The following is a 17,054-nucleotide window of genomic DNA, read 5'->3' as shown; positions in this document are numbered from 1 at the left end:
GTATAAAAAATAAATGAAAAAGGTTATCAAAAAAACACGGCTCACGTATGAGGAGGGTAGTATGAGTCACCAGAAAAAATAATGGGTGTTTTTAATGAATCTATCATGATTAAAATGGAGTTTAAGTTACAATGGGTGTGTATGGGGAGGCGTCCTGCAGGAGGAGGGCCTGATAACATTTACATCAAATATCTAAATATTGAATCAAGCAAATTAAAAACTGTTCAGGGTGTTCATAAAAGCCTGATTAGATGATAAAATTACAAAAGTTTTTTTGAAAGTGAAATATCCCTTTAAGGTTAGGTTTAGGTCTTACTGCCTCCAGTGCGTCTCTTACTGCCTCCAGCGCATCTCTTACTGCCTCCAGCGCATCTCTTACTGCCTCCAGTGCATATCTTACTGCCTCCAGTGCATATCTTACTGCCTCCAGTGCATATCTTACTGCCTCCAGCGCATATCTTACTGCCTCCAGCGCATATCTTACTGCCTCCAGCGCGTCTCTTACTGCCTCCAGCGCATCTCTTACTGCCTCCAGCGCATCTCTTACTGCCTCCAGTGCATATCTTACTGCCTCCAGCATCTGTTTCTGCCTCCAGTGCATCTCTTACTGCCTCCAGTGCATCTCTTACTGCCTCCAGTCAGTGCATCTCTTACTGCCTCCAGCGCATATCTTACTGCCTCCAGCGCATATCTTACTGCCTCCAGCGCGTCTCTTACTGCCTCCAGCGCATCTCTTACTGCCTCCAGCGCATCTCTTACTGCCTCCAGTGCATATCTTACTGCCTCCAGCATCTGTTTCTGCCTCCAGTGCATCTCTTACTGCCTCCAGTGCATCTCTTACTGCCTCCAGTGCATCTCTTACTGCCTCCAGTGCATCTCTTACTGCCTCCAGTGCATATCTTACTGCCTCCAGCGCATATCTTACTGCCTCCAGCGCATATCTTACTGCCTCCAGCGCGTCTCTTACTGCCTCCGGCGCATCTCTTACTGCCTCCGGCGCATCTCTTACTGCCTCCAGTGCATATCTTACTGCCTCCAGCATCTGTTTCTGCCTCCAGTGCATCTCTTACTGCCTCCAGTGCATCTCTTACTGCCTCCAGTGCATCTCTTACTGCCTCCAGTGCATCTCTTACTGCCTCCAGCGCATATCTTACTGCCTCCAGCGCATATCTTACTGCCTCCAGTGCATCTCTTACTGCCTCCAGTGCATTACTGCCTCCAGTGCATCTCTTACTGCCTCCAGTGCATCTCTTACTGCCTCTAGTGCATCTGTTTCTGCCTCCAGTGCATCTGTTTCTGCCTCCAGCGCATATCTTACTGCCTCCAGCGCATATCTTACTGCCTCCAGCGCATATCTTACTGCCTCCAGTGCATATCTTACTGCCTCCAGTGCATATCTTACTGCCTCCAGTGCATCTCTTACTGCCTCCAGCACATATCTTACTGCCTCCAGTGCATCTGTTACTGCCTCCAGTGCATCTCTTACTGCCTCCAGCGCATATCTTACTGCCTCTAGTGCATCTGTTTCTGCCTCCAGTGCATCTGTTTCTGCCTCCAGTGCATATCTTACTGCCTCCAGTGCATATCTTACTGCCTCCAGTGCATCTGTTTCTGCCTCCAGTGCATATCTTTACTGTCTCATCTCTCACTGCCTCCAGTGCATCTCGTACTGCCTCCATTGTAAGATGCAAAGTCTTTTTGCCTCTTCTGTCTTTCTGATCGTGTGACTCTTTCTCTCCGTCACTCTGTCAGATTATCTTTGTGTAGTACAGAGGCCAGAGTATTGATGCAACTGATTTACAGCATAACAAACAAAATTGTACTGTGGAAATTTAAAGGTTTTGCCTTATATTGTTCTTGACATTTTTCATCACTGTTCCTCCATTTATCTAAGCACATATATTTCTGGTTTCTCCATTGTCTCTCTCTCTCTCTCTCTCTCTCTCTCTCTCTTTCTCTCTTTCTCTCTCTCTCTCCCCCCTTCCTTTCTGTCTGGTGGGTGTTGCTGCTCTGTGTGTGTTTGTGTGCGTGTGCGTGTGTGTGTGTGTGTGTGCGTGTGCGTGTGAGTGTGAGAGAGAAAGAGTCATCTGGGAGAGTGTAATGACATCAATGCCAGTCTCTCTCCTTATTTCAGTCGCTTTTTATTCCTCCTTTGTTTCAAATCACTGCCAATAAAGTACTATGCCTCTCGCTGTCTTGCACGACGAGTGTGTTGTCCCTCTCTCTCTCTCTCTCTCTCTCTCTCTGTCTCTCTGTCTCTCTCTCTCCCCTTCTCTACTTCCTGTTAAAGGAATCAGTCACTCAGAACGCTCAAAACACATATTAAACACGCATCAGCCTCTCGCCGGGGCCAAATCACGCTGTTCAAATGTTGTTCTTCCACCGGGAGCGCAGGACAAGTGAAGAGATGGGATGTGCAACATTAACTTGATTCACGGCCGCGCCGACTGAGTGACACCCCATAAACCTCAGCGGGCTGCCGCCGGGCCCCGCAGACAGCACCCCACGGCTAATGTGACACACGCTGTAGCGTCGTCCACACCCGCGCACGCGCGCGCACACACACACACACACACACACACACACACACACACACACACACACACACACACACACACACACACACACACACAGGGATGTGCAGAGAATGTTAGAGAGTCAGCGGTTGACATTTCTAAAAGGGCCTTTTGGTGAAAAATATCGAAAATAGCAGACCTCCAAGCTCAATGCTTGATACACTGAACTATAATCAAGTCAATACTGGAGATGTGGCGTACGTATGGCATGGAGAGGGCAGTTCTTTCAACATAAGATGCTGCATTCAAGTTTAGGAGAGTTTGGACAAGGCAATTCTCTTTCTGGTATGGCATGGAAAGAGAGCATTTGCATTTCTTTCACCATAGTAAAAACTGTATTCCTGGTCTGGAGAGGGCACTTTTTATAGACGGATAAAAGGGCAGGGGCTCAAGCCCCCTTTTATATCACGTGAACGTGCCTGCACTTTTGAAAAATGTTAAATTAGAACGTATGTGTGTCTGTGGGTTTTATAAATATTTAACCAAATGATGAGTTATAACAAGAGCTTGTGACTAAATAATAACTACACGTGGGAACACAGGTTCTGTTTTCCATTTCCTGTAAAGTAATGGTTTTGGACGTACAAGGTTTTCACCTGACAACGGTGGATGCTCAGGGATGCACACATACCCTTAATACTAGTAAGACGCCTCAGGGCGACATGTGCCCTGAGGCGTCTTACTAGTATAGGTATTCTTGGCCATCTGGCCAGTGATGTATATTGGCCCAGTTACCCATATATGGAGATCCATGTACTGTATATAGTACATCCCTTTTATGCCCATACATGGAGATCCCTGTCTGAACCAGCCGCACAGATATGGGCTGTCTTCCTCCATATATGGGCATTCCCATCTGAAGTCCTGTTAGATATGGGCTTAATATTGATGACATCAGGGATCTCCATATATGGGCATAAATGGGATTCTGTTAGAGTGGTTCCCATGACATCATGACATACAATATATTGTATGCCCATACATGGAGATCCCTATCTGAACCAGCCACACAGATATGGGCCATGTCTTGGCCATCTGGCCAGTGATATATATCGATGACATCAGGGATGTTCATATATGGGCATAAAAGGGATTCTGGGCAATACCCATATATGATCTTTTAAATATGTGATGTCACCTGTGATATCACCTGTGATATCACAGTGATGTGTCAAGGGAACCAACCCATAGACTGTAAAAATGTGTACACACACAGCTTCACGTCTACACGCGGTCAAACTGTGACATTTGTCATGGTGACAACACATACACATACTAGCTCATCACACAGCTACATTGTTAGGTACACAAACAGGCTTTATTTGTGGGTGATGAGGGGGTTGAGCAAGCACCGCAGCAGTTGAGTTATTGTCCTCCTCTCTCTCTCTCTCTCTCTCTCTCTCTCTCTCTCTCTCTCTCTCCAGCTGGCCTCTCAGCTCAAAGTGTTTGGGCGTAGTGTAGTCGCTCACCGCTGGCCCATAGGTCTGTGTAAACAGCTAACCTCCGCTACTGCTCAAAATGCCAACTTCCTCTGCACTGCCGCACTGACACACAGTCTCACACACACACACACACACACACACGCACGCACGCACGCACACACGCACGCACGCACGCACGCACGCACGCGCGCACACACACACACACACACATACGCCGACACACAGATGTCGCCCTCCCTCCGCTGACTAGCTGCAGCAGTGTCTGTGACTGCAGTGTGCACAGTAGCGTGCGCTTGATGTTTGAGGCACATTCATATTGCAGACAACGACCAGTTGACTGTCATTTCCTTCTTGTTTCCTGTGGAAATGGTAGTAAAGGGCTGTGCTGTACGCGTCCAATAATACCAGAGCACTACCACAGGGATCACTGCCTCTCTATATTATGCTTGGTTTCCCCTGGAAAGTCAAATAAACAGTTGTATTAAGGACATCCACCCCGCCTCAGACCCAAATCAGGCTGATCCGGTGTGTCTCTGGGGCGGACACGTGTAGCTGGAGGACCCGGCCCGCTGGTCTAGTGGTCCTGGGCACTTAGGCTCTGATAGCCTGACATTCTATTTTATATTCTTAAATTAAACCCATTTAGAACGGGTACACATTATTGTGTATCATTATTTTATGCTTTAGCTATTGAAAAATAGCAGATATACAACCTCACAGCGCGGCACCGAGTGCCGCGCTGCAAGCTTGTAGATCTGCTATTTTAGAAAAATCATGAAAATTAGAATTTTGACCCGATTCTATAAGTGTCTTTTGAATCCTTCTAAGATTATTTTTGAAAAACCTATGTTTCTATGTCAGCAATCTGGCCAGCCATCGTCAAAGAAAAGGTCCTTTTCACTCAATTGGAGCTCAGTTAGTCTGTTCTTGAGAGACTACTATGTCAGTGGTTCTCAAAGCTTTTCATGTGAAGGACCCCCAAAATGATTTATTTGGCCACGGACCCCCATCTCAAAATATTTAGTTCCAGGAACTACCCAGAAACAAAATTTAAGTTACAAACGTTCGCTTTGAAAATGCATATATTCAAAGATTTGCACAAATTTTTACGACTTTTTCAAAAATAGCAGATCTACAAGCTTGCAGCGCGGCACTCGGTGCCGCGCTGTGAGCTTGTATATCTGCTATTTTTCACTGGTTAAAGCATAAATGAATGCCCTTTATCCACAAGTTTCCAGTGTCCCATGAGCCCTTGTGTGAAAGGTGCGTGATAGTGAAAGATAGCGACAGTCAGACAAGTCCCGGCTGTGATTGGCCAGAGGCACTTTGAGTGACACTTACCCCCAAACATTATTTACCATTCTCCCCGGACAGCGCTGAGTCGGCTCATGCGACCTTCGCAACGCTCAACACGGCGACTCGCTCGCTACCGCTCGCTCGGTGGTGTCTCACGTGACTCAAGGTCGCCTGTGACGGCGCGCCTCCGTCGCTTTTGTTGGAAAAGTAATGTCGGTCTTCATGTTTTCTCAGTCTTGAATTCAGCCAATGAGAACCCAGGGGGGGCAGTGCTTGCCCAGATGTAGCTTTAGTAAGGGGATTTTATAAAGTATTTGACCAATCTGCGAAGTAAATCGTTACCAAGAAATGTCTTCACCAATGTGTTTCTAAAGGTGTGTAATAATATGTACTAAAAGGTTGAAATTCAACTCCCGGGGGAAACCTCATAAAAAAAAATATTTGTGTTTGTGTCCCATTAACTTTACTATACTGGAAAAACATACAAAAAATAAATATGATTTAAGTAGCATGTGAGGGGTCAAACTAGGGTTTTTTCATGATGCTGAATCCATTGCAAGCATTTGTTTTGCATGAAAAACATTTCTGGGGCTAAAAACGGACCCACAATACGATGGTTTAGTGATGAATCATCACTTTTCACCGTTTTGTAGGGGCCATTTTTAGCCCACGGACAACAAATGCTTGCAATGGATTCAGCATCATGAAAAACCCCTAGTTTGACCCCTCACATGCTACTTAAAGCATATTTATTTTTTGTATTTTTTTCCTGTATAGTAAAGTTAATGGGACACAAACACAAATCATTTTTTATGAGGTTTCACCCGGGAGTTGAATTTCAACCTTTTAGTACATAGTATTACACACCTTTAGAAACACATTGGTGAAGAAATTTCTTGGCAACTATTTACTTCGCAGATTTTCTTATGTTCCCCTTACTAGTTTCGATATCATGTGTAAAAGGTGGGAATCACTTCTTGTTCCTCTTAGCTTTTTCATGCTGACTGGTTGATGTGCTGCTGTGACACCTCAATCTCTGCATGGTGATATTACTTGGTGTTTGTTAAGTGATTTGAATCGGCTGTGTGGAGGAAGTGAAGCCCACATTAACACACCCCTTTTCCCTCAGTAAACTCCTTGGGAAACTTGTGGATATTCTTCATATGATAATATCAAAACATGTCATTTTTACCTGTAATGACATGTCCAAAAGGGACGCCAAGTTGGAAGTCTGTCTGTGTGTGTTTTGTAAATATTGAACCAGTGAAACAGAACATAACCTTTGAATAAATAATAACTACATTGGATCCATTGAAATGCAGGTTCTTTTTTAGTTTAATTCTTTCCCCCGGAAATTAACAGTTTTGTACATACAAGGTTTCTGCCCGACAGCGACAATATGTTTACATGCACACATACACACACATTATACGTATATTAGACACACGCTGCAGTTTCGCCCTAGTGATATTTCAGGGAATAGCTTGTAACGTGCGGGTGGTCTCCATTTGAAAGAGAGAGAGAGTGAGAGAGAGTGAGAGTGTGTGTGTGTGTGTGTGTGTGTGTGCGTGTGTGCGTGTGTGTGTGTGTGTGTGTGTGTGTGTGTGTGTGTGTGTGTGTGTGTGTGTGTGTGTGTGTGTGTGTGTGTGTGTGTGTGTGTGTGTGTGCTCGCTCACGTGTGTGCGTTTGTGTGTATTTGTACATGTGTGCGTGCGTGTACGTGCACGCCCATGCATGAGTGTGTGCGTCCATACAGTATGTGCACGATTAACAGAGCTGTAGACAGGGGGAGAAGTGGTCACTCTTCCCATGTCCATCAGGAGTGAGAGTTAAAGCTAACAATGTCTCACTTCCTGTTTACCTTGGAGGAGGAGAGAGTGTAGACACACAGGTCACACTCTGTTTACCTCGCAACTACCATCTCCTGGTCACCACTGGTGGAAGAGTGACCCAGACCATTTACTCAAGTACTGCACTCTATGGGCAACTGGCGGCCCGGGGGCCACATGCGGCTCCCACCTTCACCTATTGCGGCCCGCAGGTTAATATCAGAACACTGTTAGATTTCAGGTGTTACAATTCTAAACATGCAAAAATGACCCGCTTTAATTAGGCTACTTCAGTCTATATTAGTAGCTCAATGACTAGTAGGCCTACTAGTCTTTTTTCATTCCCAATATATTTGTATTTAAGTTCATAAAGTTAACATATATAACCTTTGAAAATAAATATTTTCAGGATTCCAATTCAAAAATAGCTAAAGATTATTCAGGATTCCAATTCAAAAATTGCAAAAATAGCAGATCTACAAGCTCAAAACGCGTCGCGCTTGTAGATCGGCTATTTTTGACTGTATACCGCGTGCATTGTGGCCCTTTGGAGTGAGTGAAAAAATATAGTGGCCATCTCCATCATCAAAGTTGCCCACCCCTTGCCTAGAGTGTGGAGTAAAATTATGAAAGTGCTGGCATCAAAACGCTATTTTCAAATATAGCCTAGGTATAAAATAGGGCTAAAGTGGATTAATGTATTATAATATTACCATTTATATCTGCAAAGTAACCAGTAACTAAAGTTTCCAAATAATTGTTGTGGAGTAAAAGTACAATATTTAGATCCGAGGTGTTGTGGAGTAGCCTCGAATATTTGACAAATTGGACAATATTTAATTTGTCATTTTAGATTAGTATAGTATTAAAAATGTTCGTTTACTGTTGAGTGAGAAAACAGTTAAAAGTGAATCACCTGGGGACCCCACAAAATACCCTGAGGGTCCCGACCCACAGGTTGAGAAGCACTGCTGTACACCACTGCACTGAGGTCACACACTGTTTGCCTCGCGACTCCGATTTCCTGATCACACTGTCAGCCTTGTTGTGAGCACCGCACGGCACACAGAATGTCAGGGATGGAAATATCAATGATTGATGAGTCATACTCCTGTGCTCCTTTCTGTGTGCATCTACGTGCATCTATCGCCTCTGTCGGGCAGAAACCTCCTATGTCCAACACCGTTACTTTTCACGATTCAAATTCTCAAAAATAGCAAAAGTTGCAGATCTAGAGCTTGCCGATCTGCTACTTTTGATGCTTTTGTGTGACGCTGTATGTTGATTTAAAAAAACGTAAAAAGTTTAAATATGGACATAAGAGGTTTCTGCCCAACAGCAACGCTATGCTTTTTCATAGTCGCATAGCAGTGGTGGCCATTTTGTGGTTCGGGTTAGGGTTAGATACATATGAAGAGAAGGCTTTCACACACCCAGTTCCTCTCTAGCAGGTGCATGGGTAACAAAACATTAGGAGATCTGACCAGTAGACAGATTGACCCGCTCACTGCCGCCTGACTGTTTCAGAGGGTTTATTAATAATGGAGCAACGTTTCGGTCGCAAGACCTTTCTCGAGAAAGGTGGCCAAAATCTGTAGTAGCAGTATCCAAAAATGTGTTTTGCAAAAATCGGCCTGATGCCATGGTGGCTAGAGGAGGGCCATGTGAGAAACGGTGCCATGGCATTGGTCCGACATTTCATTGTTCCTACATCCCATTAGTCCGAATCTGGTGAATGTTAACCTCAGTAAAAATATGCCTAAACCTAACCCAAACCCTAACCTCATTAAAACTATGCCTAAACCTAACCCTAAAACCTAACCCTAACCAAATTAGGACTAATGAGATGTAGTAGTAATGAGAAGTAGGACTTATGGGCAGTCCCCGTGAGAAATCAGGTGGAAGTTGTGATTTGCCATCCAAGGAGTGTGTGTGCAAAGTTTGGCATCGATAGGGCCAACGGTGGCAGAGATAAGAGTAGGGGCAAAAGTGTGACGTGACGTGACAGACAGACAGACAGAAAGCGGGTGGAGCTTTTGGAAAACCTTGGTTACAAGTTGCATGTTTAGATTATTGATACAAAACATACATTAACCACATAAGCCAAGGCAACTTTGATGATGGAGAGGGCCACTATATTTTCACACTCGCTCCAGAGGGCCACAATGCATATACAGTCAAAAATAGCCGATCTACGGGGCGCCCGGTGGCCTACTGGTCTATGCGCAAACCATATAGGCATTGATGCCTGGCGGCGGCGCCGGTTCGATTCTGCGAGGCGTTGTGTGCTTGTAGATCGGCTGTTTTCACTAGTTTAAAGGTGATACACCATGAAATTTCACTTTTCCTATTTTAAAACCTTTTTTTGGGGTCCCACTAGCACCTTCTATCCTCACAAAGTCTCATTTCTGACCATTGTGTCTTTCTCTGGTTTTGGGAAGGCGGAGGTTAAAAGCATCCCACGGGTTCTCAAAACAGGCTGTCCAGATTTGCTGCTTCTTTTTTTTTTTTTTTTTTAAGATTTCTTTTTGGGCTTTTTATGCCTTTATTGATAGGACAGTAGACTGACAGGAAATGAGGAGAGAGATGGGGAGTGACATGTGGCAAAGGTCGTCCGGATCGGGAATTGAACCGGCGACGCCAGCAGGCATCATAGCCTAGTATGTGCTATGCGCCTTGACCACCAGGCCAGCGGACGCCCCAGCGACGGCCGTTTCTGAAGAAAAAACTTTTAGGCCAAAGGTGGTACTGCAGCTGAAAATGCTCAGAGCCATTCAAAAATGAGAGAGGCTCTATTCAGGAGTGATAATTTAGCCTCAAACCTTTTGAAAAACGTTTTTGGGACATAAACAATATGACATAAATACTTTTTAAATGCATGGCGTATCACCTTTAAATCATTTTTAAAATGAAAAATACAAAACGAACGGTTTTGGAGATACAAGGTTTCCACCCGACAGCGACAATATGTACTTACGGTAGTTAATTTACACCACTGCTTCTACTTAAAGGGATATTACACTTTCAAAAAACTTTTGGTCATTGTATGGTCTAATCAGGCTTGTATGAACACCCTGAACAGTTTTTAATTTGCTTCATTCAGTATTTAGATATTTGATGTAAATGTTACCAGCTCCAACACGCCCAGGCCCTCTCCACATACACACCCATTGTAACTTCAAACTCCATTTTAACCATGATAGATTCATTAAAAACACACATTATTTTTTCTGGTGACTCATAATACCCTCCTAATACGTGAGCAGACCGTGTTTTTTCAATAACTTTTTTCATTTATTTTCAATAAAATATTATTGTATTTAATGTTTTCCATTTTCCCAAAGAATTATTAAAAATAAAAGAAAAGGGTTATTGAAAAAACACGGTCTGCTCACGTATTAGGAGGGTATTATGAGTCACCAGAAAAAATAATGTGTGTTTTTAATGAATCTATCATGGTTAAAATGGAGTTTGAAGTTACAATGGGTGTGTATGTGGAGAGGGCCTGGGCGTGTTGGAGCTGGTAACATTTACATCAAATATCTAAATACTGAATGAAGCAAATTAAAAACTGTTCAGGGTGTTCATACAAGCCTGATTAGACCTAAAAGTTTTTTTGAAAGTGTAATATCCCTTTAAGTCAGAAAGATGTGTGTATTTCTTCCACACACTGTGCAAAAGTGTCCATTCTCTCCTGCTTCAGATCCCCTGCTTCTCTCTCTCTCTCCTCGGCAGATTATCCCACGCATGTCTGGATGGTCTCTGTCAGTTTGCAGGTTTTTAAACAATGGCATTTCTAACACCGTTCCCATTGCCTTGGAAACGCCATGGCAACCTGTGATCTGAGAGGGCACGGCGTGGCTCAATTAGCAGCATCCAGTATCTCAGCCCCTCTCTCTCTCTCTCTCTCTCTCTCTCTCTCTCTCTCTCTCTCTCTCTCTCTCTCTCTCTCTCACTGTCACCCAGCCTAATGCCTAATATCTATGTCTGTGTTCTGTTCTGACTGCTTTCATGGAAGCGCGGATGCATTAACTGCCTCTAACTGCCACAAAATTACGAGGTGTTATATTACCTTTCATGTCAAACTCATACTTGTAATTCTTTCCTTTTTTCCCCCTACATGAATACCCAACAATAGCTAATACATTCAACAGCTGTCGGCCTAAAACCTCTCAATATTTCATTGTTTTTTTCATAAATGAATGCCCTACTTTGCTCGTACAACAGTGTAGTGCAAAACTAGCGGAAATAGCCTATATACTGTATCAGCTCACGTTGTGATGCGTTGCATTCAGCCATTTGTCTGCTACTTTTTAAGAATGTTGAAAGTGAAATTGAACGTTGTTAAATGTGTCTATGGGTTTGATAAATGTTGAACCAATGAAAAGTATTAACAAGAGCGTCTGACTAAATAACTCCATTAGATCCATTGCAGCGCAGGTTCTTTTTCTCATTTCCTGAAAACAGACCCGGTTGCCACCCGACCTTAACAATATCCGCTATAAAACACGCACCGAACACGCGAGGAAGTCCATGTATTTTAACTCAGCGCCTGCCTGGTGTCTCTCTGTCCGTCTGCTCCTCCACAGGCATCGTGTCCAAGTCGTTCGAGTGCCGCCTGAAGGGCCAGGGCGCCACGTTCGTGGAGACGGAGCAGCTGGAGAGCTCTCCCACCGCCGTCAAGGCGGAGCTCGGGGACGCGGCGGCGCCCGGCCAGGACGGCAGCCCCGCCCTCCAGCAGGTCATCATCATCCAGGTAGGGATGGGACCATATGACGATTTCACGTCACGATTATTGTGACCAAAGAAAATCACGATTTATGACATTATCACGATAATCAAAATACCGCCAACATCCATTATCCTGGGGTGGAACATTTGCCCAAAAATAGCCTATCGAATAGATCGGCTATTTTTTGGCAAATGGATTTGGTAGAGAGTGAAAAAAGACTGTATCAAGAATGTTATTTCCAGGTCCGTTTTACCAATAGCTCGGCAAATAAAAAGTGAATTGATCCCAGTGCATGACGGAGGACAATAGGCTCTATGCACAGCACCCATTTTGGAGAGAAGTTGGATGGTCTTCTCACTTCCTTCAAAGGTGTTACCAATGATACTAATGAAGGCTCTGTTCCATTTCATGTAGCACAGTGGTTCTCAAACCTTTTACGGCTACATTTGGTTCCATATTTGAACACTCTCAAGAGTAACACCTTCTAAGGGGTCATTTGAAACCCCCAAGGAACCTACGGTCGCTTATCTCCCGATTAGGGAGTCTTACTGGTTGGTAACACCTCTGAAGGAAGTGAGAAGACCATCCAACTTCTCTCCAAAATGGCTGCTGTGCATATAGCCTATTTCCAGATAAATCTAAATCTCCACGATACCATTATTGTTGTAACGATCATCGTCCCATCCCTTACATCCAGGGCTATGGCGGCGGCGGGGAGATCGACCAGGCCCTGGAGGAGTCGGCCGCCGCCACGCTGCAGACGCTGGCCATGTCCGGCCAGGTGGCCGAGGTCCTCCACATCACCGAGGACGGCCAGGTCATCCGCTCGGGCCGGGAGGTGGCGGCCGGTGGCACGGCGCACCACCAATTCGCCGAGGGCGGCACCACCACCCAGTACGTGCTGTTGGACTCCGGAGAGGCCGGGGGCCGGCTGCAGGCCGTGGCTAGAGGAGGAGGAGGAGGCGACGTTGGCCACGTGGTGTCCGAGTCCTCCACGGCCCTGGACGCACTCCTCAGTGCAGTCAGCGAGATGGGCCAGCAGGAGGAGGCCGAGGGAGGCCAGGAGGTAGGGCATTCACCAACTATTCGAATATCAAAGTCACTATTCAACGTTGTTCACCAAAGTCGAATATTCACTTCTCTTTAAAAAAAATATAGTTTATAAAGCTTGGCTAGATAGGAAGTCATAATGAGTTGTCAATGCCCCTGGTGGATGAATTTGTTAATGCTTTATACGAGGGGTTCTCAAACCTTTTTAGGCCGTGACCCCCAACATAAACATATTTGAACTGGGGACCCCCACCCTGACAAGCATTTGGAATTGTAGGTATTACATTTAACGTGACTCGGTTCAACAGTGTGAAAACAATGTGAAAAAAACAGATCTACATGCTCACAACATGCCTCGCAACGCGAGGCGTTGTGAGCATGTAGACCGGCTATTTTCACAATGTTCGCCTCTTGCTTACTTAACATTTGACTGTTTGGCCTGTCCTGTCGAATATTCGACTATTCGAATACTTTGAGGTCGAATAATTAGAATACTAAAAAATCACTCTTCGTGAATGCCCTACCAGGAGGGGGCCATCATGGCCCAGCAGGTCCTGACGGCGGAGATGGCGGCGGCCGTGCAGCGGGAGATGCTGCAGGAGGTGAAGGAGGAGCAGGAGGAGGTGACGGTGCTCCAGCAGGGCGGCAGCATGCAGGAGGTGCTGCAGTTCGCCGCCTCCCAGATGAAGAGGGAGGGCGTCACGCAGGTGATCGTCAACGACGAGGGCACGCACTACATCGTGACGGAGCTGGACGACATGAGCCTGCAGGTGCAGACGGCCATCTACCAGGAGGAGGGAGGCGCCGAGGAGCAGCAGCAGCAGGAGGCCACCGTGGTGGAGGCGCAGGAGGAGGCGGGGGGAGAGATGGTGGTCTACCTGGACGGAGCTCCACACAAAGTGGTGCTGGAAGGCTAGAGGGGAGAGGGAGAGACACGGCCGCTAACGTATTTATTTGATCCAATGCCAGCTGTTTTGACTATTTTCGACCTGGCGTCCCCTTTTTGGGCACGTCGTTATAGGCGAAAAGGTTTGCTACTTTTGGAATAGGGCTTTAGAAGTGGTAATGGCTAATGTTTGCATCATGAGCACAATTTTGCTGAAGACTGTGCTGGGACAAATCTGTGTATATTGGAATCTGTCCTTCAGTCTTTTTTTGTCCCCTTTCTTCCACCTCAACACTCTTCCTTCTACTATTATTATTGTCATTCTTTTTGGCTTATGGCTAAACTAAACTCAGGTTAACCTTCATGTGTTTCGTGAGGAGAATTTGAGAGGAGAAAGGCTTTGGTGTGAACATATTTAATGTGCACATCCATCCAAGGTCATATTAGCTCCTATAATCAACGACGTGAAATTATTGGAAATACATATTTTTGTCCCCCATTGTATATTTTTTGAATTGTGTTACTATTGCTGAGATCAAAATGTAAAGGCTGTGTCTGACATAGGACAACATGTATTTTATTTAGATAAAAGTGAGAAACGGAGTGTATGGCGTTGAATGACATATGGTTTGACATAACCTGATAACTTAAACTATTCGAGCACCCTCAAAAGTATGCCAGTTGTGTGCTGTTAACCACTTTCACTTTGTTTGCGGTCATTGGTGAAAAACCTTTAAAAGAAATTCTAATTCCCATATCTTTTGTTTGAATTGCAAAAATAGCAGATACACGTGAGCTCACAAAGTGAGGTATGGCCTAAATCAGTGGTTCTCAAAGTGGATTCCAGGGACTCTGTGGGTTCCTTTAAAGGGGTCTAAATTGACCCATACAAGTCTGTACAAATGGAACCGAATGAACCCTAACAGGTTAATTTGGTTCCATTTGTACACTGTCAGAGTTAAGGGAAGACCTTGAAAGTTTGAGAAACACTGGCCTAAATGAATTAGATTAAGTAAAGATTAGGCACTGTTATTAATTATATAATAATAATAATAATCGTTGTCATCGTTGTCATCATCATCAATTTACACATTAAAATGACTAATCAGAACGGGTACACATTATTGTGTATCATTATTTTATGCTTTAACTATTGAAAAACAGCAGATATACAAGCTCCTGCGAGCTTGTAGATCTGCTATTTTTCTTTTAATTGTGAAAATCAGAATTTTGACCCGATTCTATAAGTGTCTTTTGAATCCTAAGGTTTTTTTAAAAACCCTATGTTTCTATGTCAACAGATAAAAGTTGGGTTTGGTGGGTTTGGTTACGGTTAGGGTCAAAATGTGTGAAGAGCAGGAACCTCATCTGGCACCAGCATCAACAGGGAGGCTCTTGGTCGCTGTTACAACAAGATGCATCTGCTGCTTGAGGATGACACCGTCCATGAAGACAACCACCTGAAGGAGGCGCTGCAGCAGACCATCCAGATGCACACACTCCATAATGCTGCTGGTTCTGCACAAATGACCAGTGGACAGAATATGAGATGGATGTCGCTGATGTCGATGGTTTTATTGGTCCAGGAGCCAGTCATAAAATGTGAATATTAATAACAATAAATAATAATTATACAACTGGTAGTTTCGACAAAGCAATCTGATTGGTTGAAACAATCGTGTGACCGTGACGATAACTAGCAGCATGTAGCAAAGAAATCAGCTGTGATGGTCACAAAAGAGCTGAAGTGCTCTAGCCTCGCAACAGCCAGACTCTCCCAGGGGAGAGTCTGGGAGTTCTCCATAGACAACACATTAGGCGATGACGTAGTTACTCACTTTGACTGACAGGTCCAGTCAGTAGTCATCAGCGCATCAAAACATCGTCGGGAGAACATCAAATACGTCTTTGCCAGACAGAAATTCCAAAAGTGCAAACTGTTAAGTTCTGAGATTTCGTTGATTTCAGATAAAACTTCGCTTAATGTAGCTTTTATTTGCGATTTGTGAACTCGCGTCGGACATGGGGACCGCCATGTTTGTTTGCAAAATGTGAGAGCTGCAGCAGCCGCTTGACCAATCAGGAGTGCTGTGAGGCGGGTCGCTCCAAATGCAGCCATTTGATTGGGAATTAGAACGTAAATTCTCATAAGGAGACTCTATGGGAGGACCACCAGACCGAGAAAGGAAGCACATTGGTGATGACGTAGCTGGGGATGGCCTGCGAGGCTAGAAGCGCTCCCCTCTCCCCAGAGTCCCCACACTATGCTAGCGGCTAGGCTAGCAGTTTACATGTGAAGTTAAAGGACATAGCACTGTAGCTAAATGTGGCATTAAAACATTACAAATTCCTATTGAATATCTTGATAACAATGAAATGAAGTTGACATGTTTTTTTTTAAGGGCAACAGTTGTATAATCGCAATATGACAATCGAGGGTGTGCAATATGTCAATGTAATCACTTCTGCGCTGCCAACAGCGCAGAAGCCTGAGGCAACGGAGGTGTGATTATATTGACGATATTGCACACCCTCTTGTGTCATATTGCTTAATAAAAAATAAAACATCCAAAACACCTGTCTAGACTCACCCTACTAATAGTGCCTAACCTTAACTCAAATTAATTAAAGACACGCATGGCCACTGGGGAGGAAATCGAGGTCACCTTTATTCATGTCTACCCGCTGCCATCCTACAAAAACTATTTTAGCTTGGAGGCTGCCCACTGTGGCAACTAACTAACATTAACCCCGTCATTTGGTATTTTTGCATAATTACCAACCTTTGGGACAGTAGCTGGATAGCAGGTTGGATAGCAGTGGTCTTGGCCTTTGGACACCACAGCCACTGCTGTGGGCTGTCTGGGCTGGTGCAGCCCTGCGTGTGTGCGTGCGTGTGTGTGTGTGTGTTTGTGTCTGACACACACTGTTGTGGGATGGGGTTGATTGGATTGATTGATTGATTGATTGGCGTTATGTTTGCTTTCATAATGAGTTTTATGTTGTTGTTCACTTCTTTATTTCATTTAAAAATATGATTAGCTGCAATTCCAAGTTTTTCGTGGAATAATTTGAAATGAGAAACAATTCTTATACTGTACATATACTTTTCTGCCCACCATAACAGGATGCTGGTGATTCAGCAGACCCACTCAACTTCATAAAGCAATTCATGTGTTTTGATTTCTAATAATAAAGATAGATCTCAATTTTGAGATTTGTGTCCAATGTTCTTTTGTATGT

The 17,054-nt window shown here is 44.5% G+C and overlaps 1 protein-coding gene across 1 annotated transcript in view; it reads left to right on the top strand.

Moving 5' to 3' along the window:
• znf407 (zinc finger protein 407) overlaps positions 1–13,842 on the top strand; it is a gene marked incomplete at its 3' end in the record, with an annotated part of 227,201 nt that extends 213,359 nt beyond the window's left edge. Inside the window, 3 exon segments of the mRNA XM_080742837.1 lie at positions 11,733–11,899; positions 12,573–12,941; positions 13,453–13,842. Of these exon segments, the coding sequence (XP_080598963.1) occupies positions 11,733–11,899; positions 12,573–12,941; positions 13,453–13,842 (926 nt within the window).
• Positions 13,843–17,054: the final 3,212 nt, after the last annotated feature.

The sequence above is a fragment of the Nannobrachium achirus genome (assembly GCF_963921795.1).
Source record: "Nannobrachium achirus genome assembly, chromosome: 2".
NCBI lineage: Eukaryota > Metazoa > Chordata > Actinopteri > Myctophiformes > Myctophidae > Nannobrachium > Nannobrachium achirus.
Note: the sequence above shows the minus strand (reverse complement) of the source record. Positions and strands in the feature narration are given on the sequence as shown.